The 24,664-nt window shown below is 55.7% G+C and overlaps 1 protein-coding gene across 1 annotated transcript; it reads left to right on the forward strand.

Annotated features, from left to right (window-relative positions):
* Positions 1-720: 720 nt before the first annotated feature.
* Positions 721-24,664, forward strand: C10H6orf132 (chromosome 10 C6orf132 homolog). Its single transcript, XM_060021274.1, has 5 exons — positions 721-1,008; positions 10,725-10,831; positions 18,331-18,406; positions 20,496-23,706; positions 24,338-24,664. Exons 1-5 carry the CDS (start codon positions 864-866, stop codon positions 24,453-24,455), a joined length of 3,657 nt encoding a protein of 1,218 aa, XP_059877257.1. The 5' UTR covers positions 721-863; the 3' UTR covers positions 24,456-24,664.

The following is a 24,664-nucleotide window of genomic DNA, read 5'->3' on the forward strand; positions in this document are numbered from 1 at the left end:
ACCAGATATTTTCCCTTCAACTTTTCATCCTGAAACATCTGAAAGACTAGTAAAATATATATTCACTTAGCTTCACAGAGAAAAGAAAATGAATTTGGTGTTTTAAAAAAATGCCAAGATATAGTCATCCTACATGCTCTTTGGAGCTCTGTCAATGAGGATACTTTCCGCCCTAGTCATCAGATCGGGACACTAGTTTTTTGCTTTCTTAGTTTTTTTATTTATTGCTTTTACCTTTTTTTCTTATGGGCATTTCCTTACAGGCATGGAAGATGCCTGGCCCACATTTCTGAGGGCCCCTAGAACCCTTCAGCGCGCGCGCTGTGTCCAGCCACTTCCCCAGTGCTGGGCGCAAGAGTCGTTTCCGAAGTTCCGGATCGACGTGGTCACGCACCTCCTGAGAAGCTGGGAACTGGCCTGCCCCCTCCCTTCCCCGGGGGACGAGGGGTGGAGGAGGGGGGCCGGGAGGCGACCCGGGGGAGGGGGCGGGTCGTCTCCGCGGCTGGGCGTGGGCTGGGCGAGGTCCCGGGCCCACCGGGCCCCGCCAACAATGGCCAGTTGTGGAAGGAGGCGGCAGGAATGCGGCCGGGGGAGTCGGGCGGCGGGCCGGCGGGGCGGCGGCGGCGGCGGCAGCCGCGGGGCGGGGCCGGGTCGCAGCCGCAGCCTCTTACCTGTCCAGGTAGCTCGCATTTCCCGGCGAGCGGCGGCGCCCGCAGCACCTGTCTCCCGGTGCGTGGGCGGGGAGGACGGCGCGGGGGCATGGCCTGGTAGAGGCCCCTGGGGAGACGGTGAGGAGTCCAGTCCAGAGCAGGGCAGGAGGCGGAGGAACGTTCCTCCCCGGCGCCTGCTCGGCCGGCGGCAGCATGAAAAAGAACCCGACGGTGCAGGGCACCTTCAGCAAACTCTTCGGCAAGAAGCACGCCAACCCTCCCGCCACCTCCCTCTACGCCACCAACCCCCCCTGGATTTTCACCCAGGAGGCCCCGTCGGAGGGGACCCGGGACTTCGGTGAGTGTGCCCGGGAGCCGGAGGGCGCAGGGCTGCCGGGCGGTCCCCCCACCCCGGGGGCGACCTCCCTCCCGGGACTCCGGGCGATCCGCGGCCTCCAGGGCGGGAGACGCGGCAGCGCAGAGGGGAAGGAACGCGTTTGAACCAGTGTGCTGGCCGGGCAGGAGCCTCCGGCGAGAGAGGTGTCTCTGGGAAAGGGAAGGAGGGGCCCCTTTCCACAACGAGGTCGGAGACCTTTGCGGGGGTCCCCGCATCTGATCTTAGTCCCTCTTCCGAGGTGTTTATTTTCCCTCCTCTGTGGAAGTTATATTTGCGTTATTGTTGCCAGAAAGGCTTCCCGCGGTTTGCAGTGCCCTCCCTCACCCTTCCCCCAGCAGTACTGTTGAGTACAAAGGGTTCCCCTGGATCTGAGGACTTGAGGGGGGTCCTTTCAACCCCCCACTCTTTCCGCTTCCGCCGTCCCCACACCCCCATTTCCCAGCCCCGCTTCGCCTGGCCCGGGGTCACAGGCAGAGAGGGAGCTGCTATCTGCGTGCCCACACACTTGGCTCTGCCCTGGGGAGGCCCAGGAAAAATCCACAGGAGTCACTGCTAGCAGGATACCAGCCTGTGCCAGACACCAAGTCACTTACTGGGGTCACAGGCTCTTGTCAGGTCAGAGGGAGAAGCCCCAGACCCGACAGGGGAGGCTGAGGAAGCCCCTCCTGCCTGCCAGCCGCCCCTGGCCCCTGCGTCAGGGTGGTGTGTCTGCAGGCATCTGAAAACACCATGCCCACCCTGCCTTTAAAGGGGTTCTGCCTGTGGGTCACCTTATCACTGCATCTTTCTGCAGTTTGTACCCTATATAACTGAGGGGGAATCCAGGGGGTGGGGACAGGAATTCACTTCTTGTGTATGATCTGAGCTTCTGGGCCCAAGGAGGGTCACCCATCACTGCTTTACCTCACCTGCCTTCATTGTCACCCCATTACCTTCACTGACCTTTATGGCCACTGTGCGGGGACCCACAGAGGATGTTACAGCCTCAGCCCCTGCTATTGGATTCACTTCAGCACCCAAGTTGTCACAGTTGGGACACAAGGCACCCTGACAGGAGCAGGGCAAACAAGACGTTGCCTCTCTCTGGCCCAAGGATCTCAGACCAGCTGGTGAACAGAGCTGACCGAATGCTGTTTAGCCCTTTCTGAGTCTTTGCTATAAAAGAGTAAGTGCCAAAGGAACAGAGAGAGATGACCTCTGATTGGAACTAGCATGTGAGCTGAGAGGGAAGGGCACCCAGCACTGCGAGAGCAAACAGCAGGAGCAAAGCCTACGAGGGCCAGGGTGGCTTGGAGGCAGGGTTTAGGACCTTAACAAACACACATGTCCTGCCACGTACAACTCTGTGAGGCCTAAACGCCTCTCCTCCTGGGTCCCAAACATTTGTCGACCCCTTCTTAGGTGCAACGTACCGTTCTAAAGTCCTTGTGTTGTTGACTTGTTGAATCCTAGCCTATGATCCTGTTTGACAGGTGAGGCAACCAAGGCACAGCGAGGTTAAGTAACCCGCCCAAGATCACACAGCTTTAAATGACGGAGCCAGGGTTTTCTCAAGAGTCCAGTTCACTGATTTTTTTTAGTAGACTTATCAAGTTGCGTAACCGTCAGTGCAATTCAGTTTTGGGACATTTCCATTACCCCACAGTTTCCCTCATGATGCACAGCCAATATTTGAACCCAGGCGGTGGGGCTCCAGAGACCACACTCTTAGCCGGCTTGCAGAGTGGACTTTGTGGAAGGTAGTCAAGGGGGAATTTGACTGGAGGGGCATCTGCTTGAGAACACCTCCCCCCTCACCCCCCCACTCCTTCCCCAAGGGGAATGCCTTACACACTTCTGTACATTTTTGCCTTACATACTTCTCTGCATTTTTGCCTGCACTGAACAGACTGCAGGTGGGGTTCAGCCCCTCCAGTAGAGAAAGGCAGGTATGGTGCCCTGTCGCCTCTAGCCAACTGCTGCCTCCACCAGCAGGGCTGGAGCCCAGGGAAGCACCTCCTCCCGTTCCCCAGGGCAGGGCTAAGTCTCCATCTGACTCAGCCTGGTTGCACCACATGGAGGGGTGGGAAGCACTGTGCACCCAGCAGGATGGCTCTCCAGTGTTTCTGGGGTGTTCCTCAGGGTGCCAGTGGGTGCAGCAGAGGTCTTCCTGCTGAACAGGACATGTGCTCGGAGTTGGGGAGGGGAAGGACCAGTGTTGGGGATTCTGGGATGCGATGAAGATCCCAGACCTGTTTTGGAGTCCACCTCTGTCAATAAGTGGGGGCCTAGCCACTCTCTGGGCCAGTTTTTTTCTTCTGTTAAATGGGGCTGGTGTCCAGACTGCTTACAGAATGACTGCTTGAGGTTGGTATATGACAGTGCTTTGAAGAGCATTAAAAGGAAAAACACTAAAACAAGGATTGGCAAATTATGGCCCATGGCCTGTTTTTGTAAATAAAGTTTTATTAGAACACAGTCAGCTGTGCCCATCATTTGCATATCATCTGTGGTTGCTTTCATGCTACTAAGGGCAGAGTTGAGTCACAGCAGCAGAGACAGTATGGCTCACAAAGCCAAAAATATTTCCTAGCTGGCCCTTTACAGAAAAAATCTGTCGACTCCTGCATGATTTATTATTATCAGGGCATTTCCAACTCTGAGCACTTCCTGCTTCAGTTCCTGTAGCTGAGGCATGTAGAGGCCATGATAAGAGCTCAAAGGGGTTGGGATTAGTTTCATAGGGTCCCTGAGTCTGTGAAATTCTCTGAGATGCTGGCGGTATCCAGCCCTTGGAGAATAGCTGGTAGGATGGAGGGGGAAGAATCAGTGTGGGAGTGTGTAAGGGAATTAAGGAGTAACCACTTGCTCTGTGGCTACAGTCATGTAAAAATCTGTTTGCACAAGGGTAGCCTGGGTGCAGCAGGTAAAATGCAAACAGTCATGTGAAGGTGGTGACAGGTAAATTTTTCTTTACAGGATTTCCCTAACATTTATCCAGTAACTATTAGAAGGGCTTCACTTAATGCGATTGCAATCCTAATTAAGCCTCCTGTGAGCCCACCCAAGGGTCTTAAAAGGCTGCACAATTGCTTTTAAAGTACGTGAGAAAGCAGAGATGTGGATCTTTACAAAGCTCAGGATAAGGGACTTGCTGCAGCCTGAGAGAAGGCTGCTAGTCGCTCAGGACTCCTCCCTTGCCTCTTGGGTTAGTTGAGCCAAGCTTCTTTATCTACCACCACCCCACCCCACCAACAGGACGCCCTGATCGCTGGGGGCCCGCCTTTCTTGTTCCTCCAAAATGTAAATCACCTTCCTCCCAACCACCTAGAACACTTATTTAAAATGCAGATCCAGGGGGCCCACCTGGGGTACATGAAGTCAGAATCACTGGCTAGAACACTTATTTAAAATGCAGATCCAGGGGGCCCACCTGGGGTACATGAAGTCAGAATCACTGGACTAGGACCCAGATTCTGGACTTTTCACCAGCTCCTGGGTGATTCTTTTATATGGGAATATTTGAGAATCCTGGGGTTTCCTTCCCCAGATGGAGCTGGGCCATTCTCTTTCCCCTGAGGACTTTTTGCAGTTCTAAATAAATGTATAGGGACTGTCCCAGCTCCTTATCCAGGAGAACCCCAGTGCTCCCTAAGGTGGCTACTCGTTCTGGGGTCCCCTGCCCTGGTGTCTCAGGCCAGGCTAACAGGTAGGAAGCCATGAACCCCAGGGGCTGAGCACATATTTCTGGCCAGGGACAGGCTGGCACCAGCCTACCGAAAGGAAAGCTGACCTGTGCATGGCAGGGGTGTGAAGGAGATTTTTGTTTACTCCCGTCCCCTGGAGGTGTGCTGTGGTTTGCTTGCAGCTCAGCAAACACACACACACACACACACACACACACGCACACACACGCGCGTGCGCGCGTGCACACACACACACACACTCTACTGTCCCATTATATAAGCTCCTCTTGTTCCTGTAGTTCAGCTCAGAAAGCCAGGCCCTCCCTTGACCACTGCAGACTGGCCAGACTGGCTACAGGGTGCCCTTTCTCTCCCAGCCAATAAATTAATAACAATAATAACATCATCATTATTATTATCAGTTATTTATTGAAACAGGCACTATACTAAAAACTATGTTTTGTCAATTATACTCAGTGGCTCAGATAGGTTGAATGACTCAAAGGCATTTCAGCTCAAGGCAGCTGAAAAATTAAAGTGCATCCAATCACCTGGGACCTTGTTAAGATCAGATTCAGATGCACTTTGAGAAGTTCCCAGGTGAAGTCCGGCAGGTCTACAGGCCATACTTTGGGCAGCGTGTCGTAGCGGAGGGCCTATTTGCTGCACTCCTCCCCCCTCCAGTCCCCAACCCCAAGGCTCCTCCCGTTGTGCCTGCCGCCGCACTCTGTGGCCCCAGCCCAGTAACACCTTTGGAGTCCCCTCTGCGCTTGGACAAAGGCTTCTCTCCGGTGCACCAGGTCAGACCTGCTGGGGCTTGCTGGGACAGACCAGCCTTTTCAGGTTCCTGTCATGTGGCCTTTTAATTAGCAAGGAAGGGCCTCATCAGCCATTTGTGGGTTACATTCACCTGGGGCCCCCTGCTGCGTCCCTGAAAGGCTGGGCTTCCCCTAGTGGCCAAGGATCAGATAACCCACTTCAGTGGGGTAGAGGTGAGGGTCTGTTCTGGGTTCTGGGTTACACTGGTCAAGGTAGCAAACTCTCCCAAGCTAGAACACCACCGCTTTTAAGCACCTGGAATTTGATGAGACCTGTGGCCAGTGCTCCTGGGGCCATTTGGGGGGGTCCTGGCAATTTGGGACCCCCACACCGTTACCCCAGCCTTCCTCTCACCTCTGCTAGCTTTTTTGTCTCCCTTGATTTTGGGAGGCGTCTCCCAAAATGATCCCCATTTGACGGGTGGGGAAACCCAGCCTGAGGTGCTACATGGAGGAGCTGGGCTGTGACCCCAGATCTGATTCCAAGATGCATTTGTCTCCTCTAGACCTCACCAACTTTCCAGTCTCACTCTGGAAGAACAGGAGACCAAGGAAAGAGATGCTGAATCCCTGTGTGATTTCCTTGCTGTCCTGGCTGTGACCAGAGGGAATTGGATTCTAGAGTCAGGTTGCCTGGGCTGGGATCCTGGCCCCTTTTACTCACCAGCTGTGGGACCTTGGGCAGGGGACTTAACCTCTCTGAGCCTCAGTTTCCTCATCTGCCAAATGAGGATAATAAGAGTACCTCCCGCACAGGTTGTTTTTAAAACAATTTTATTTATTTACTTATTGGCCGTGTTAGGTCTTCGTTGTGGTGCGCGGGCTTCTCATTGTGGTGGCTTGTTGCGGAGCACGGGCTCTAGAGCACGTGGGCTTCAGTAGATGCGGCGCGTGGGCTCAGTAGTTGTGGCTTGTGGGCTCTAGAGCACAGGCTCAGTAGTTGTGGCTCATGGGCTTAGTTGCTCCACGGCATGTGGGATCTTCCCGGACCATGGCTCGAACCTGTGTCCCCTGCATTGGCAGGTGGATTCTGAAACACTGTGCCACCAGGGAAGCCCCGCACAGGTTTGTGAAGGGGGATGTAAAGAGCACTTAGAATGGTGCCCAGCTCATAATATGGCGTATCAGGTGTCAGAAAGTTACATTTTTATCATTCATTTCCTCTCTAGTTTGGACCTGTCTAGGATCTGGGGAAAGAGCTCAATAACTGTCTCAGAGCTCAGCCTCCATGGAGATCCATGGGCAGCTTTTGGGCTGGGGGAAGAAGAGCATTTTATCAGGCTTTCAACCCTGACCTTTGTAAGTAAGCGAATGCCAAAGACCCAATGAGAGTTTCCTTCTTTTGGGGAGAAGGAGAAAGGAAGGGCTGGAAGTGAGGCAGCCACTTGTGCCCAACCCTCAGCTCCCCTAAAGCTGGCTGTTCCCCCCTCCACTTAACACACACACACACACACGCACGCACACACACACACACACACACACACACACACACACACACACGCCCTGCCCCAGACTGAGAGAACCAGGTCAGCCTGTTCGGGGAGAGGCAGCAAGCCACGCGCCATGTGTAAGGCACCCCATTATTTGTGCCTGGAGCCCAGAACTGCAAGTTGGGGACCCCGTTTGAGCCCTGGCACCACCACCACTGCTCTGAGACCTTGGACCAGCCCCATCTGTTCTGGGCCTCAGTCTCCCCATCAGCAAAGGGGGCAGCCCCAAGCGTCCAGACTCAGAGCTCTCCCTGACAAGAGGGCAAAGGGCCACCCACCTCCCAGTGGCTTCCCCACCATGGGTAGGGTTGTCCAGCCTTCTGTCTGTCTCTGGCTTCATCTCCTCACTGTCCATTCCTTCTTCAAGAGGCCCTCCTTTTTTTTTTTTTTTTTTTTTTGAGGTATGCGGGCCCCTCACTGTTGTGGCCTCTCCCGTTGCGGAGCACAGGCTCTGGACGCGCAGGCTCAGCGGCCATGGCTCACGGGCCCAGCCACTCCGTGGCATGCGGCATGTGGGATCTTCCCGGACCGGGGCACGAACCTGTGTCCCCTTCATCGGCAGGTGGACTCTCAACCACTGCGCCACCAGCAGCAGCAGTGGAAGCCCAAGAGGCCCTCCTTTAATCTCTTCAGTTGAGGAGGGGGCTGCTTCCCAGGAAGGCCCATTCTAGTATCCCTGACACTGATCCTAGCAGCATTCATTTACTTCCACAGGAAAATCCCCAAGGTTGGACTCTATTGTCTTTCTGTTTAGTTTTGGACCTTGACCGTGAGGCTCAGAAAGCCCCAGCCCTGACCTTGAACTCTTGGGGAACCCCGCTTATGGTAATGGCCACACTTGACTCACCTGCTGGTGTGCCTTGACCAACTGGGAACTGAGCCCAGGTATGAGGGGCCCAGGGAAATTATGTCAGGTTCTAGACACACCTCTTTTTTTTTTTCTTGAAATAACATACACTTATTATCTTACAGTTCTGTAGGTCAGAAGTCTGACACTGAACTCACTGGGCTAAAATGAAAGTGTCAGCAACACTGTGTTATTTTCTGGAGGTTCTAGGGAAGAATGTTTTCTCACCTTTTCCAGCTTCTAGAGGCTGCCTGTACTCCCTGGCTCGTGGCCCCTTCCATCTTCAAACACGGCAGTGGCCAGCCGAGTCTTTCTCACATCACACCACTTTGACTCTGCTTCTCTCATCACATTTCCTTCCCCGACTCCCAGCCACACCTCTTAGAATGGGGAAATCAAATTGCATTTCCAAGAGGTGCCCCCTTGGGAGGGAGCCACCCAGGCCTTCCACGTCTGTCTCTACCACAGCTGCTCGCCTTCCACAGGTATTCCAGAGAACAGTCGTATTCTTAGAAAGGGCTCCCCTGCTCAAAACAACCACAAACCAACTGAGACAACAGTGGCTCAGAATCAGGGCTGAGTCGTGGAATCTGTGAGGTGTGTAGAGTGGGAGCATGTGGGGGTCAGATGGCCCCGGCTCAGATCTGACTCTGCCCTAACCCGTGTGGGCCTTGGGCAAGCTGCTTCACCTCCCACCCCTCCCCAGCACTGCTTCTTGGCTACAGCCAAGCCTCCCATACCCTCCAATAGCACCCCTGCCCCTCACACCCCCATCCTCCCATCCACATCCTATAAATGGCGGGATCAGGATTCCCCACTTTGGGAGCAGTGTGTACAGTATAGTGGTTCAGAGGTCAGCCCTGGAGCAGAGACCCCAGCTTCACCACTTACTCTGAGGCTTTGGGCAAGTTATTAGATCTCTCTCTGTGCCTCAGTTTTCTCATCTGTAGAACGGGGATGGTGATCATACCAATTGCAAGGGGCTGTTTTGAGAATTAGATGAATTAATAAGGTATAAGATGCTTAGAAGGGTGCCTGGCCCATTACAAGTGTTCAATAAATTCTACTTAGTCTTATATTATTACTGCTATTACAGTGATCAACCTGCCAGATTGCTTGCTTCTAAAACTCCTAGGCACACGATAAGAGGAACTATTCATATTGTGGTAACTCAGCTGCAGAAAGGATACTCCCTAGACCCCAACACTGGTGCAGAGATTAAATAAAATAATGAGAGAGAAGGTCTGCTTGGAAGCGTACCTGTGTTAGTCCCCACCCCACCCCCAGTATAACGTCTTGGTGATCAGAACGGCACTATCTAGAGAATGTCCCAGGAAATCCTGTTGTCAACACACAGACGCTTAGAAGCCAGTGAGAATTGGGTGGGTTTTAGTGGTAGCTGTTGGGGGTGTCCTGTCATTTCTACTTTTCTTGTTTCTGATTGTGCCAAATCTGCACTCTTACAACCCCCCTCTCCCTCCCCACCCACCCTCTGGCATCTTGGTCTCCAGCCTTAGGCATGGAGCCTGGCAGCCACCACTGGGGAATCATGTTTGCCCAGAGTGTACGGGACGGGACGGGGCAGCGCTGGGAACTAGAATTTCTGGAGACATGGGGAAAACTCGCCATTTTGGCCCCTTTGAGAGGTAGAGAATCTGGAATGTGCCAGCCGACTCTCTGCCAGGTAGGGCAGCACATAAAGGACTCTGTGTCCCATTTCTGGGGTGCTCCCCGGAGCCTCCATGTCACAGTCAAGGCCCTCTATGTGGGAATCTTTAAAACTCTTGCACTTTTCTCCTAAAGTCATGTGCAAGAGGCAAAGTAACCACCATTCATCCAATGTTCCAGTTAGTAGGATTCTGGTTAGTTGGAATTTTGACCTTTCTTCTCTTTCCCCTCTGGCTATAGAGGAAGAGAAGGTCCCTTGGCCCCAGTAAATGGAGAAAGCCCTCCTTGCTCATGGCCCATGTAGTAGGAGGTCTACAGTGACCCCTGCCTCTCAGAGGTGACAGTGTGTGAAATTCTCATCAACGTGTCTTAAGAGTTATGAGGGAGATTGGTTGAGAAAATGTTCTACAATAGTTCCCACTCTTGTAGAAACAGCCCAGAGCACAGGTCCAGCAACTAGAGGAAGAGAAAGGTCCTGTATTGTCTTTCTACAGAGGACGGGACCACGTTTGCTGGCACTGTCATTGTTCCCGTTGTACAGATGGGAAAACTGAGGCCCAGAGAGGTTAAGCCACACGGTGAGTCAGTGGCAGAGCTGGGATTTGTACTAAGTCAGGTGGACCCTACTGTCCTATTTCTGCTCTGTCCTCAAGGGTGCGTCAGATGGAGCCGTCCCCCAACCATTGATGGTTTGGGAGCTAAAGAAATCTTGGGTTAGAGGAGTCCAGAAGGTGGGTGCTGGGCCACTGGGTGGCCTAATCTGCTCTGCTTGTTCCAGATTAGAAATTCAAACACTCAAGCGAAAAAGCCAGCTTGTTTTCCTCCCTCTCTCAGAGATAAGCTTTAGCTGGGGCCTTGATCAAGCTCTCAGGGCCCCAAAAGGAGGGACTTGTTGTGGGAGTGAAGGCTTAGGACCTGTACGGGGTAGATGAGGAGAGAGAGGACTGCTGGTGGCTGAAAGCTTCAGGAGACCCCAAGAAACCGCCCCTGGAGTCCCTCCCAATCCTGCTTCACTTGGTCCCAAAAGCACACGCCCCACCCGTAGGATCTTGTTATGTAAGAGGTGCTGGGCTGGGTCCAGCAGGGGCCACTGCGGGGCCTGATTAAACTCCGTTTTCCTGATTAAACTCCATTGGCCCCTGTGCCTTTGATCTCCAGCTCATGGTCACCCCTCACTTGTCTCCTCTAGATGGGATCTATTTTGGAGACAACCGAGCTGACACAGTGAGTGAGTCGGGAACCGCCACACTGAAAGCTCGGCCAAGAGTCCGGCCCCTGCTGACCTTTCTTCCACTGGTGAGTACTGTTCCGCCCTGAGGTCTGTGGGTCTGCTGTGGATGGGCCACCTTGGCTGCCATAGAGGAGGAAGCCCCACCTGCCCTGGCCCGAGTGGTCATCAGCCTCACCCTCTGTCCATTCCCTTCCGTCCTGATGCCAACCCAGGGTGGCTACTGGGAGGAGGCATGGCTCATGGCAGAGGGGCTGGGATTAGGGGTGTCAGCTCCTCCGAGTCGAAACCTAAGGAGAGGTTATGGGGAAGTTGCATGCAGAGGCAATGCAGCAGTGGGTACCTCCAGCTCAGCAGGATTCATATTCCACAATCACCGATGGCTGACTGCTCTGTGCCACGCCCTGCATTGGATTCTGGGATTCAGAGATGATTGAGCCAGCATTGCTCAAGGAACTCCTTGCCCAGTGCAGGGGATGAATCAGTAAACAGACTATTAGAATATAGGCCAGAGCAGGAGTGGCCAATCCAGCTACAGGGTGGTGATCAAGGAAAGCTTCCTGGAAGAGGTGGCACCTGAACTGTCTCAAAGGTCAAATAGCAGTGACCCTTGGGAGAAGGGCATTTGGGACCGATTTGTTTGTGGATCTGAAACTGCCAGAAACCAAAAACTCCCTTCTGGATCCTGTGGTTGGGCTTTTGTTCTCTAAAGGGAAAGACACTCAAAACAACTGCTCTGTGACTGGGTTTTCAGGGACAGCCTAGACCAGCGCCATCCAATAGAAGTATAATGTGAGCCTCATGTGTAATTTTATAATTTCTAGTAGCTACATGAAAAAGAAAGAGGTAAAATTAGTCCAAAGATGATCATTTCAACATTTAATCAATGTAGAAAATACTACTGAGGTAGTTTACATTCTTTCTTTCATACTAAGGCTTCAAAATCTGGTGTGCCACATTGAGAGCACACAGCTGACTTCTGACTAGCAACCTTTCAAGGGCTCAATAGCCACTTGTGGCCAGTGGCTACCGTATGCGACAGCCCAGATTTAGAGCCTAAACTGTCAGCCTCATAAATTCCAGGTTCACTACTGTCTGTGAGACCTGGGTCCCGGTTGAGACAATACAGTCACTGGGGTCACAGCATCCCGTACCTCGACGGACAAGGCACCTAATTCCGGTCTGAGTTCTCAGGGGCCTGTTAGACCTCACGGCACCCCATGCCTCAGTCTGGGGCACCCACAAGTTCTGTCCAGCACAACCATCTCCCTTGCACCATCACCGATTTTTTCTGGGTTGTCCAAGCTCACCAACCAGACCCCGAGATTCTCTGTGAGAGGGACTGAGTCTTATAGTCTCCTTGCTGCGACCCCAAGGCCTGTATGTGGAGGGCTGAGCACACAGACCTCTGGGAATACAACTGTAAGTAATTTATTTTCTGCTTACAAAAGCAATTCACGGACATCACAGACAAATAGAGAGAGTACACCACCAACAACAAAAAGGTATAAAGCAAATGAGTCCACCCCTAACTTTGTTTCCAGAGATGCATAAAACTGTTACGGGGTTATCGCACCCATACATGCAGATGAAATAATTTTGAGATTTTCCGTCGCTGGAAGTGAATTCGATTCTCTCCCTTCACCTACTCCCAGCACACATACTCAGAATTACAGTGGTGGGCGCCCAGGGCTGACACACCAGTGCCTGTTCTGGTTGTTAAAATATTTAAATAAATGGCTGTTTCCCCTTGAGTGGCTCTTGCTGTCCTGGCTCCTCCCTCAGATCTGCACCAGGAAGTAAAGGGTTAATGCAGCACAGCTGAGTTTCTTCTGATGGGCCGGCATCCTGTATCCCTGCTCCCACCCACCCACCCACTTTGGGCCCCTTCAGTGATCAGTGCAGGTCCCTGCCTTTCTGCTCTCCTCCTTTCTGGCTTGGGTCCTCTGGTTTGGATCTGGTCTGGGCCAAGCCGAGCATGACTGGGGGGGCTGCACAGGGTTAGGGACTGCTGGCTGGTACTGGCTTGGGAGCAGTCCTTCCGGGCAAGCCTCAGACCCAGTCCCAGGAGATGGGGCTTCTCGCCACCAAACTCACGGCCCCTCACTGGTGAAGGAGAGGGAATGAACACACTGTGAACCCACAACTGAAAGGGGCCTCGTCGGGTCCACACCAGCCTCACTTTACATTGGCAGGAACTGAACCCAGAAAGGGAAGGTCATTCCATGCCGTCGGTGCCGGCTGGGTGGCTTGTGTGGTCCTAGCCAGTGGCAGGGCCATGAGATCGTGGCTGACACGTGGGGGACACTTACCGTGCGTCAGGCACCATCCCAAGTGCCTCGCCTGTGTTAACAGAGTCATTGGAGCCACCCTCTTGGGAAGATGCTGCTGTGAATCCCCATTTTACAGGTAGAGAAACTGAAGCACAGGATGGGGCAGTAACTTGCCTAAGGACAGGCAGCTCATAAGTGGCAGAGCTGGGATTTGTAGCCAGGCTCCAGGCTCCGAGTTCTATTCAGGCCGTCCTATCTTCCCCTCCACCCACGGCCTAGAAGCTTTTTTTCTTCCCTCCCAGCACCAGCCCGCAGCACCGCCTGCATCTCCCGTGTCTGCCTCTCTGAACCCCTGCCTGGCAGCCAGGGCTTTCTGGGCACCAGGGCTTCTGCCTCTGTAGGGTCATAGACCCCTTTGAGAGCGTGATGAGGCTATGAGCCACGTACACGTAATTTTGCTTACAATTCCAACAGAGGGATCTCAGGCCCCTGGAAGCCCACCTATGATGCATCTTAAGATTAGAAACCCTGGGCATGGTGGCCCGTATCCCGCGGACATGTTTTACTCCTGACTCAGGTTGTAAGGTACAAAACAGCCCCAATAGCCTTCATCACCGGCTCCTGGGTTGAGGGGAGTCCGACTCCTCTCCCTTAGGCTCTGGGCTGGATCCTTTGCTTTCTTCTAGCTGGGGCAGGAGGCCGGGAGAATGAGAGGCAGGAGGACAGAACTGTGGGTTCACACGTAGACACACGTGCGCACACCCTGGCCCCCAGCCCCACCGAGTTGGGGCAGGGGTGGGGAGCTGGGTCGAGGCCAAGCCCTGCCTGACACTGTCCTAACCAGCTGGGCCTTGCCCCTCCCTCTCCTCCCTTCCCACACTCAGGGGGCACCTCCCAGGCCAGGCCACCCTGGGGCAGGGGAGGCTCAAGGCGGTGATGCCCATGACAGGCCCATGCTCTTCCTTGAGCGCCGTCTGGGCCGGACCGTCTTCTGGGAGCACTGTCGCTGTCAGTACCTCTCAGGAGCCCGCAGAGGGACTGGTGCGAGAGGGGAGGGCAAGATGAGGTGGAGAAGGGCCACAGCAGGTGCCACTGGCCCCTTCCTGGAGCTTCCTTGCCCTGTTTGAGGTGAAAGTGCAGAGAACAAAGAAATACTTTTCCAGGCAGCCGGCAGCCGGAGGCCAATTATGAAGAGGACCTTGGGGTCCCTCAGTGACTGGGATGGGATCTGCATTGATCCTCAGGTAACTGGCACCAGTGCCCGCTGTGCCACTGGGCTGCAGGGTGGCTGAGGGCCAGGCCCTTCCTCTCCCAGGGCCGCTAGGGCTCCTCACCCACCAGCGGGGGTTATAATGGATGGTCCACTAGGGTCTCCTCAGCTGTGACTTTCTGTGTTAAAATAACTTGCTAACAGAGGGGCAGGAGGTGGGGTCAGCTCCCTGGAGCCCCCCAGAGACTCCAGGCCCTCTGAAAAGGACATGCTTCAGTCACCAGGGCCACCCCACTTCCTGCTCTGCAAGCTCTGAGGAACTGGGTTAGAATCGCAAACTTCAGAGCTGGGGTAGGGGCGGACCTTAGTGCTCATCAGGATGAGAAAACTGAGGCCCAGGGAGGGGACGGTCCTGCCCAGGCCACACAGATCAAAGGAGGTGGAGACAGGACCCAAGTCCAGGTCTCAATTCAGTCCTGTCTACACCACGTGGGCCTGGGCTGAGTCGGGGAAGGATCCTTTCTCCCCACTTCCTTCTACCTCCAAGGGGGAGCCCAGCCCAGAGCTCAAGCCAGAGCCTGTCCTTAGTTTTGAGAGCTGATCTGGTGGAACAACTGGTGGAAAGAAGGTCATACTTTCTCTGGGGCTGCCTCTTGCCCTACCCTAGTCTGAGCCCAGCCATCTCCAGGGCGATGCATATGAGGAATTAAAAATTAAATGCCAACGTGGCAAATATGGGGAAACTGGCTGGACAGGTCCCCTGGGCTGCTGCAGGCGGTGAGAGCTCCCTGGGTCACCCCACCCTCTGAGTCAGGCAGGTCTGGCAGTGCCTGGGGAGGTGTCAGCCTGGGTTCCGGGCAGGAAGCCTGATTGTCTGGACCCTGCCCTCCTTGAAACGCAAAGATGCAGCCCAAGTCAGCCGGATTTCTCCTTCCCACTTTTCCACCCCATCCCCCGCCGTGGGAGCTCGTCTCTGAACTCAAGGCCCAGGCTCCCTTTGGGGTTGGGGTTTCAGCTCCTTAGGGTGAGCTGGGAAGGGCAGTCCTTATTGGCTTTCGAGTGATTCGCGTGGCTGACGTTAGCTGGGAGGGCTGTCAGGTGGGGGAAGCTCCATGCGTTCCTGGGGGGTGGGTGTCAGAAGTTTGCAGCCAGTGTACAGATGGAGCACCCTCTCCCCACCGTAGCCACCCCCGCCTCTGCCCACCTGGCTCCTCCTCCATGGTGGAGGTCTCAGCCTGAACCTCCAAAGCTCCACCCACACTCTTATCCTTATCCACACATGGCCACCCCTTGGGCTCAGGGATGTGCACCCCCAGCTTGGGCTGCCCTCAGGACTGACTGGGAAAGAAGCTCTAGAAATGGGCTCAGGGCCATTAAATGGGGGATTCTAGGGACCTTGGTGCCTGGACCAGGGTCAAGAACGGGGTGTTGTGGGCTCTTAGGGCATGTCCCTTTGATCCCATGGACTCCTTGCCCTAAAGGGAACCAGAGCAGGGCCCTCTGTAGCTCAGAGTCCAGGGCAGGACCCTGAAACGAGGGTCTAAGAGCAATTCTGGGATGGCAGGCTGGTCCAGAGGAAGACGGCCTTGTTGGTAGAATTCTCTGTTCCCCAGGAAGGGGGTATGAGCTGTGGCAGAGGGTGGAGGGCAGGGCGGGGAAGTAATGGGGCTTTTTTTTTTTTTTTTTGCGGTATGCAGGCCTCTTACTGTTGTGGCCTCTCCCGTTGCGGAGCACAGGCTCCGGACGCGCAGGCTCAGCGGCCATGGCTCACGGGCCCAGCCGCTCCGCGGCATGTGGGATCTTCCCGGACCGGGGCGCGAACCCGTGTCCCCTGCATCGGCAGGCGGACTCTCAACCACTGCGCCACCAGGGAAGCCCTGGGGCTCTTCTTTTTTAACGCTCACTGGTTCCCAGCTTCAGAGAAGCTGCTGTGTGGGGATCACACTCTGTACCCTCACGCTGCCCCGCAAAGCCAGGAAACAACTAACCGGCTGGGCTTCACCCCGCTGGGGACGCTGGGTGCCTGGAGGGGTTTCCTGTGGCTCTCACTCTGGGGGCCTGTCCCCCTGCTCCCCCAGCCTACAGCAGTGTCCCCAGCCGTGCCTGGCTCTGACTCTGACTCTGACTCAGGGTCATCTCCCTCACCCCCTGCAGCTCCACACCTCACCCTGAGGTGCCCCAGCCAGGCTACTGGAGGAATCTGGTGAGGAAGTTTGCATTCCACAATGTGTCAGTAAGGCACCGAGCTGGCCTGTGTCCAAGGCAACCGTGTGTGGCCCATTGGCCAAGCTCCTGGTGACCCACCCTTGGGGGTTGCCTGGGTTCTGAAGAATCCCAGGCATGAGGATGTGTGTGTCCCAGTCCCAAGGAGTCCAAGGGGGCAGGGCTGGGCCCATCGGTGGGGTAAGGCTGTCCCCTGAGCCCTTGGTGGTGCAGCAGGGGGCTAGCAATGGGCTCTGACCCCCTGTAACATTAAGGGGGAGACAACCTCATCCTGAATAGTGAATGCTTTCCTCCCTTCCTCTTTCCTTCTTTCCTTCCTCCCTCCTTTTCTTCAACTCTGAAATGTCTGTGGTTGAAAGGGCAGTAGGAGATTCCCGGCTACCTGACCCTGACTACGGGGAAGCACCCATGTATCTCTTCAGGTCCAGCTGGGCAGACACATCCCGGGAGCTGTGCCCAGGCAGAGTGTCCATGGACTCAGGCCACTGCTCACCTACTGAGCCTTGTTAGGGCCTGAGGGCCAGGAGCCTGGGGAAATGCCCTTCCTTGAGTGCTTGTCTGCAGGATCTGTTTAGGTGTGGGGTATCACAACAAACCTAAGGGAGGTGGGATCAACCCCATCTTACAGATGAGAAAACTGAGCCTCGAAAGGCGAGAGGGGGGCACACTTCCTGACCACTGACCTTGTGTCCGATTCTGTCTTTGAGATGATGGAGTTAAATTAAGATTGCCAATCTGGGGACTTCCCTGGCTGTCCAGTGGTTAAAACTGTACATTTCCAGTGCAGGGGGCACAGGTTTGATCCCTGGTGTGGGAACTAAGATCCCACATGCCACGCGGTGTGGTAAAAAAAAAAAAAAAATGCCAATTTGGTCTGCCTGCCTATAAAATTCATGCTCTTTCTTCTTGATTACAAGAATTTAAAAAAAAAACCAAAACTATGTACTGTGTGCTTCTTTAAATTATGAAGGAAACAGAAATTCATCGTTAAGAACTGAAAATAGAGACAAGTATAAGGAAGAAGATATATATAAATATGCTTGGAACAGCACTTCTGCCCCCAGCCTCCCTGCCAGCTAATCTTTGCTGGGTGACTTTTCAATATATGAGGCTGTGAGGGATTTTAAAGGGCTGCTTGACTGAGCTGGGGAGCTGGTTTGCACCCCTCTGTGAGGTGAAAAATTTGAGTCACCTGATGCACACGGGCCCTGCTGAGGTCGAACAAGACACTTTGCTTTCTTGTTTCAGCCCTCATGCGGTAAATAAGCATCCTTTTCTATTTAGTGCCATGTTTTTTCATATTTCTTTGCTTTTTGTTGGTGATTTTGCTATTTAAAATGGTCCCCAAGCATAGGGCTGATGTGCCGTCTGACATCCCTACATGCGAGGAGGCTAGGTGAGGCGCCTTAACAGAGAAAATACGTGCGTTAGGTAAGCTCCGAAGGTGTGAGTTATGGTGCTGTTGGCCATGAGTTCAGTGTCAGTGAGTCAACAATAGATATTAAATAAGGTCTCTTTAAACAGAAACACGCATAAAACAAAGTTATGTATTGATCAGCTGATGAAGGTGCCTTGACCAAGGTTTACAGGAACCTAACCCTGTATTTCCCTCGGGCATTTTGATCCAGTTTTGGCTAATTGAGTGTTCGCAGCAACTTTATAGACCCTAACTACCGCGAATAACAAGACTCGACTATATCATAAAATTCACCCTTTTAAATGAGCCCTTTTATATTTTAGTATACTCACAAGGTTGTGCAACCATCACTGTGGATTTTCCAGCAATAAAATGGCCTCATGGAGTAGCGATTTAAGAACCATATGTCTTTCCCTGTCCCCTAACCGTTCTGCTCTCTTTCAGGATGCCCAGGAGAACCATGGACTGGCTGTGCCCACCCCCTCTGTCCCAGACAGCTTTGCAGACCAACAAATGACAGGTAAGAGGACCCTAGGCTTGGGGCTTGTCCATCTTTCTTTTTTTTCTCCTTAAGCCCAAGCGTCTGGTCCCCCCTCCCCAGCTGGTGAGAAAGCTGGAGTCCCCGGGCCTCTTGGCTGCTGGCTGTCGTGGGTGGGAGATGAGGAGAGCCACGGTTGGCTAAGGCCCAGTGGGGGAAGGATGGTGAGGGCCGAGGCCAGAGCAGGAACAAGTTCAGCGTGAGCGGTAGAGAGAACCCCGGAGTCAGGCAGACCTGGCTTCGAGTCCCAGCTCCCCTGCATACTAGCTTCGCTCCCTGGGGCAAATCACTTAACCCCTTGCACTCCGTATCTTCCAATGAGCCACGGGCAAGACAATTCCAGTTCTGGAAGAGTAAACTAAGTACTGGATGGGATGCAAGTCACTTCTTGTCATACCCTGCTCAAAACCCTCCAGTGACTTCCCTTGTCACCCAGTGGAAGGGTTCTTGCCAGGACCGCCAGAACCTGGCCCTACCTGGCCTCATCTCCTGCTGGCTTTCCTGTCTCATGCTGCTCCGCCATCCCGGTCTCCTTGCTGCTCCGCCATCCTGGTCTCCTTGCTGCTCCTTCAATATCCAGGCACATTTCCACCCTCAGGTCTTTGCGCTGCAGTTCCCACTGCCCTGATAGTTCTTCGCCTGTGCACGTGTGCACAGCTCTCGCCTCCCTCTTTCCCTCTTTTCCTCTTTGCTCCAGTGTCACCTTCTCAGCCAGGTCTTCCCTGACCACCCTAGTCACATTGCACCCCTACCACCCTTCCTGGGTTTCCCCCATATTACTCATCACCTAATGTGGTAGTAATTTACTAATATATTATGTTTATTGCCTGTCTCATTGCCCCATTAAAACACAAGCTCCACAAGAGCCAGTATTTTGACTATTTTTTGGTTTGTCTTTTACTCAATGTGCTCAATGGATGTTGGTTTTCCCCCTCCCTACTCTCTGTCTGGCGTTTGTTTTGAAGTCAGACAGCTGGGAGGAGCCCTTCAGAGCTGCACATTCCCAGGTTTGTTTCTCTCCGCCCTAGAAATTGAGAGGAGGAGAGGTGAAGGACAGGTACCCCTCAGAGAGAAGTAATCAGGGCATCCTGGTGGCCTGCAGACAATAGGGAGGGGGCAGGGGCTGGGGCCAAGAAGGGAGGGATGTGAGCCGCCGGGGCCAGGGGGGCTCAGCAGCTCTCTGGTGCCTCGGTCGTCCAGGTCACCTCATTTCCACAGACCCCCATCCATCCTGCAGTCCAGAATCTGTTCCAGAAGTTCTCTGTGAGGTGGAAAGCTGGGTTCTTGGTAGATTCAGGATCTTTAGAAAGCAGGAGGTGCTCATGCAAATTTCTCCCTCCCAAACTTTCACCCAGACTTCCTTCCTGAGGTCTCCAGGCCCCCACCCCCATCCATGACTTCCTATCTCTGCCACCTTCCCTGTCTGTCTTAAGGCTGAATGAAGAGGTAAGCACAGGTGGTAGCAGTCAAAGCAATTACCATTCCTTAAGCACCTACTATGGGCCTTGCACCTGATAAGCTCTTGCCATGCATTTACATGAATTCTCTTGCTTAATCCTCACAACAGCTTTATGAGGTAAGTGCTGACATCGTTCCCATTTTTCAGATGATGAAACTGAGGCTCAGCAAAGGTTAATGAGTGTGTCTCAGGTTGCACATTTAGTAAGCGGAAGAGCCGGGATTTGAACCCTGGCCTCTCTGGCTTTGTACCAGCCAAGGCCCCTGTAAGAAACACTTGGTGCCCTTGAAGGGCCTAACTGAAGGGAGTTTAGTAAAGGGATGATATACAGAACTGTGAGTGGGGCAGAGAAGGGTGAGCCTCGGGAGCCTGTGGAGAAGATTTAGCACAGGCTCCAGACGCTGTGCCAGGGACAGGCAGGGGCCCCTCCCCAGAAAGAAGAGGGTCACTCCCAGGAGACATGGCTGCTCCTCACGTGCTGTTCAAAAGGACAGGCACGACACCGGCCAGCTACTCCCTCAGGAGCCCACCCCGCCCTGCCCTGGGCACTCGGAGATGGGCAAGCCCGGCTGCCTTCTCGCCCTTCTCATCTCTGCCTCTCCCTCCTTGCAGGCACCAGCAAGCTTATCAATGGCAACCTCCGATTATACAGCTCTGTGGGGGAGCTGAGGCCTGGGCACTATGGCCAGGACTTGCTCATCCCCCCGCCACCCCCGGGCCCAGCCCCGGCACCACCCCCGGGCCCAGCCCCGGCACCACCCCCAGACGCTCCGCAGCCTCAGGAGGAGCCCTCACCACCACCTCCACCTTCCACGGCTCCCCCGCCTCCCCCGCTGCTGCCGGAACCCCCGTCCCCGCCCAGCATGGCCCCACCTCTGCCCCCAGTGATGGGGGCCCTATCCACCGCACCCCGCCTTCCCTCCCCATCCACACCCACCCCTCCGGACTTCATTCCCCCTGCGCCCCCCCTACCCTTTTCGCCAGCCCCAGCTCCCCCAGCTCCAGTGTCTCCTCGTACACCGGGGACTCACCCCTTCCCCGCTGCGGGTGTCACCAAGTGGAAATCAGAGGTAGCGCTGAGTGACAGGCAGCCAGAGGTCCCCAGAGGCAGCCCCCCCGGGAGCCCTGCTGAGCCCAAGGGGAGCCTCCTGGGACCGGAGACCCACCTCACCTTCCCCAGCTCGCTCAAGGTGCCTCCCCCAACCCCAGTCAGGACTTCATCCATCTCCTCTCAGGAAGCACAAGGGGCTCTTCCTGAGGAAAGAGAGGCCACCAAGAAGGCCCCCAGTCGACTCCCACTGCCTCCCAGCTTCCACATCCGCCCCGCGTCCCAGGTCTACCCCGACAGGGCCACTGAACCAGACCATCCCGAGGAGCCCAGGGCTACGGCACCAGCCCGTCCGAGGCCGGGCCAGTCCCAGGCCTGGACAAGCGAACAAGCCGAGACTCCACCTCCAGCCCCTCCCCCGCCCCCTCCTCCACTCCCACTCCCTCCCCCGGCCCCCCCCCTGCCCCCAGCTGCCCCTCCTTTGCCATCTGCTGAGAAGGCAGCCCCTCCCCCGGCTGGGGTTATGAAAAGACCCAAGTCTAGCTCTCCTGCTCCCAAACCCAAACTTGACCCCCCCAGCCCAGAGGACACAGCCTCTTCAGAGTCCGTGGACTGGTGGGATCCCAGCCAGATGGCAAAGCTGCGGAACGAGCTGTCAGCCTATCTCTGTGGCTCCAAGAGAGAGGACCGGTTTGCCAGTCATAGACCAGGCCCAATTGCATCCTCTCAGGGAAAGGAGAGCCAGAAGGGCCCCAGCCTGCCAGAGAAGGAGGCGCCCCCAAGTGTTCCTGAGGAGAGTCCTTGCAGCCAGCCAGAGAGGAAGGCTGCCGCCAGCCTGACCCTCCCTCCTTTGGACTACATCCCCCAAGACCCGCCAGCTCCTAGCATCCGGCAGATCCGGGATAAGCTGGAGGCCCAGCTTTCCTCATCAGCAGAGAAGGAAGCCAAGCCCAGCAGAGGGTCTCTGCCTCCCAAACCTCAGCTAGAAGGGGTAAGAATCTTTGAAAACAGGGCTGATAATGGCAAATTCTCCAAGCCCGCGGCCAAGAATCTGCCACCTCTATCCACCACCCCTCTGCCAACCACACCACTCCAGTCCAAGGCCATGCCTGGATCAGCCATACCACCTAGGGCCACACCTGAGCCAGCCACACCTGGACCAGCCACACCACCCAGGGCCACACCGGAGCCAGCCACACCTGGACCAGCCACACCACCCAAGGCCACACCGGAGCCAGCCACACCTGGACCAGCCACACCACCCAAGGCCACACCGGAGCCAGCCACACCTGGACCAGCCACACCACCCAAGGCCACACCGGAGCCAGCCACACCTGGACCAGCCACACCACCCAAGGCCACACCGGAGCCAGCCACACCTGGACCAGCCACACCACTCAAGGCCACACCTCTGCCCACCACATCATCCCAACTGATAGCAGAGAAGAACCTAGTCCCAGCTGGACAGTGGGAGAAGCCAGAACATCAAGAAGTTGCAGTGCCCTCCAAGCCAGAGGCAGGAGGGCGCTCCTCAGAGACCAGTAAGCCTACACAGGGAGCCTTCTCATCTCCAGCCCTCCCCGCAAAGATATCCCCTGGCCGAGAAGAGGTGCCGTTTCTCTATAAGCCCCATCGCAGCCAGAACATCCCCAGCAGAGATGTGGCCGTGGTGACGCCCACCCTGTCCAGAGGAGAGGCGGTAGGGTCATGGGAGCCTGTGGAGGTGAAGGAGCCCCGGAGGCTGCCAGCCAACCCCCCTGCCTCAGCCCAGCCTGCTGAGGAACTCCTCAGGCATCCAGTGACAGGGCAGGTGGTGGAGCAGGGCTCCCCGATGGCTCTGCTCCTTGCAGCCAGGCAGAGGGCACAGAAGGGGAGGTCCAGAGGGGCTGCCCTGGGCCAGTCCTCCCTGCCAGGGAGTCTCCGTGGCCACAGCCAGCCCGGGGCAGGCTCTGACACCATCTTCTACAACGACGGCCAGCCCAACTCCTTCACAGTGGTCCCCAAGGTACCCAAGGAGACTGAGAAGGACCCCCAGCTAAACTTGCCAGGACAGCCCAAGGTACCCAGTCAGTGGAAGCCCCAGCCCCGCAGAGACCCAGAGGGCACGGAGCCCAGCCGCGGGTACAGCTGGACAAAGACGGAGCCGCAGGCCCCCGTGGCTTGGGAAAGACCAGTGCCCTCCAGCCTCCCCCAGGGCCGCCTGCTGCCCAAGTCCTCCTCTTCCCCTCCTTCTCCTTCCCACAAGAGGGAAGAGGAGTTCAACTTTGAGGTCATCCCACCGCCACCAGAATTCAGCAATTACCCTGAGCCCCCGCCCCGCGCCCTGCAGTATCTGGGGCGCCGGGGCTCCCCTCCCCAGAACAACTTCTCAGACTTGGGGCAGCTCACGGACGCGGGCCCCGCTCGCGGCTCCTCGCGCTTTTCCGCCAGTGCGGGCCCCGCCGGGGCCTCCATGGGCCTGGGCCGTTTCTCGGGCGGGGGCCGTTCGCTTATCAAGAAGCGCCTGTACGTCGTCGGGGAGACCCACCGCAGCCCCAGGCTGCCCCGGGGCGGCAGTGGCCGCAGCCCGACCTCCCCTAGCTGCTTCGGGCCGCATCCCAGAGGGCCCTTCGCAGCGCCCGGAGGCCCGGAGATGCGGCGCGTCAACTCGACGGGCCGCGCGCCCCCTGCCGGCCTGCACGCGCGGAATATGCCCCTGGAGGGCGGCCCCCGCGGAGAGGCCAAGTACAAAGCGCCCGGCGGCGGCGACTGCGGCTGCGCCCCGGCTACCCGCAGGTGAGTTGCGGGCCAGGGTGATGGCGGAAGCCTGGGCTGGGAAGCCAGGGGAGAGGGAGGCTCTCCCCTGGACCACGGGGGAGCTGGCCAGGCCACGGCCATCAGTCTGGGACATTTGGTTTTCTCCCCTCTGGCTCTCAGGGCAGAGAGAAGGGGGAGGGAGGCACACTTCGCCTGGAGAGGGCGCCTTTGGCGCTTCCTTTATCTACTTCCTTATATCCCGTTATCTCCTTTGTTTTCTCTTTCCCCCTCCTCCTGCTTTCCCCACCAGCTCCCTCTTCTCTCTCCTCTCTCCCACTCCCTGGAGCCCCAGCGCGGGGTGGGGGGAGACCTGAGTGGTCCTTGGGTGCTGGGATTTCCCATCACAGAGACGCGTCCAGAGCCAGGCTAGGAGGGACGGGTTCTGAGCAGAAGGGTATGAGGCATGTACTCTGGCATCAGGGTCTAGACAGGAGGGAAGCCCTGTGTCTGGTGAGTCAATACTGGGGTCCTACTCTGGGGATGGTGAGCCCTGAGCTTGTGGGGTAGCTCCATCACACTGAGCCACGTCCTTCCTCTTGTGCCCTGGAGGAGATGGAAGGGGTGTTGGTTAGCCAGATATTAACCTCATCTCTCTCCTGCTCCCCACCAGGTCTCCCCACAGCAACCCCCACTATGGAAGCTCCGTCAACACATTCACCGTGAGGCCTGGGACCCACCATCCCATCTCCTATGCCTACTCGGGGGCCCATCGGAAGGCCCCATCCTGAGCCCAGGGTTTTCTTAGTTCCTCTCCAAGGGGTCGGATCCAGGCACTTGTTTTTGTGGGGGTGGGAGGGACGCAGCAGGTGTTAAGTAGCCTCACTGAGACACAGAGGAGTCTGTTTCCCAAAGACAGACAGGGGGACAATGAGTGAAGCAGTGGGCCCAGTAACATTGAACTTCTGTTTCCCAAAGCACTGGTGTGGCTGTGGACTGT

The sequence above is a fragment of the Delphinus delphis genome, chromosome 10, assembly GCF_949987515.2.
Source record: "Delphinus delphis chromosome 10, mDelDel1.2, whole genome shotgun sequence".
NCBI lineage: Eukaryota > Metazoa > Chordata > Mammalia > Artiodactyla > Delphinidae > Delphinus > Delphinus delphis.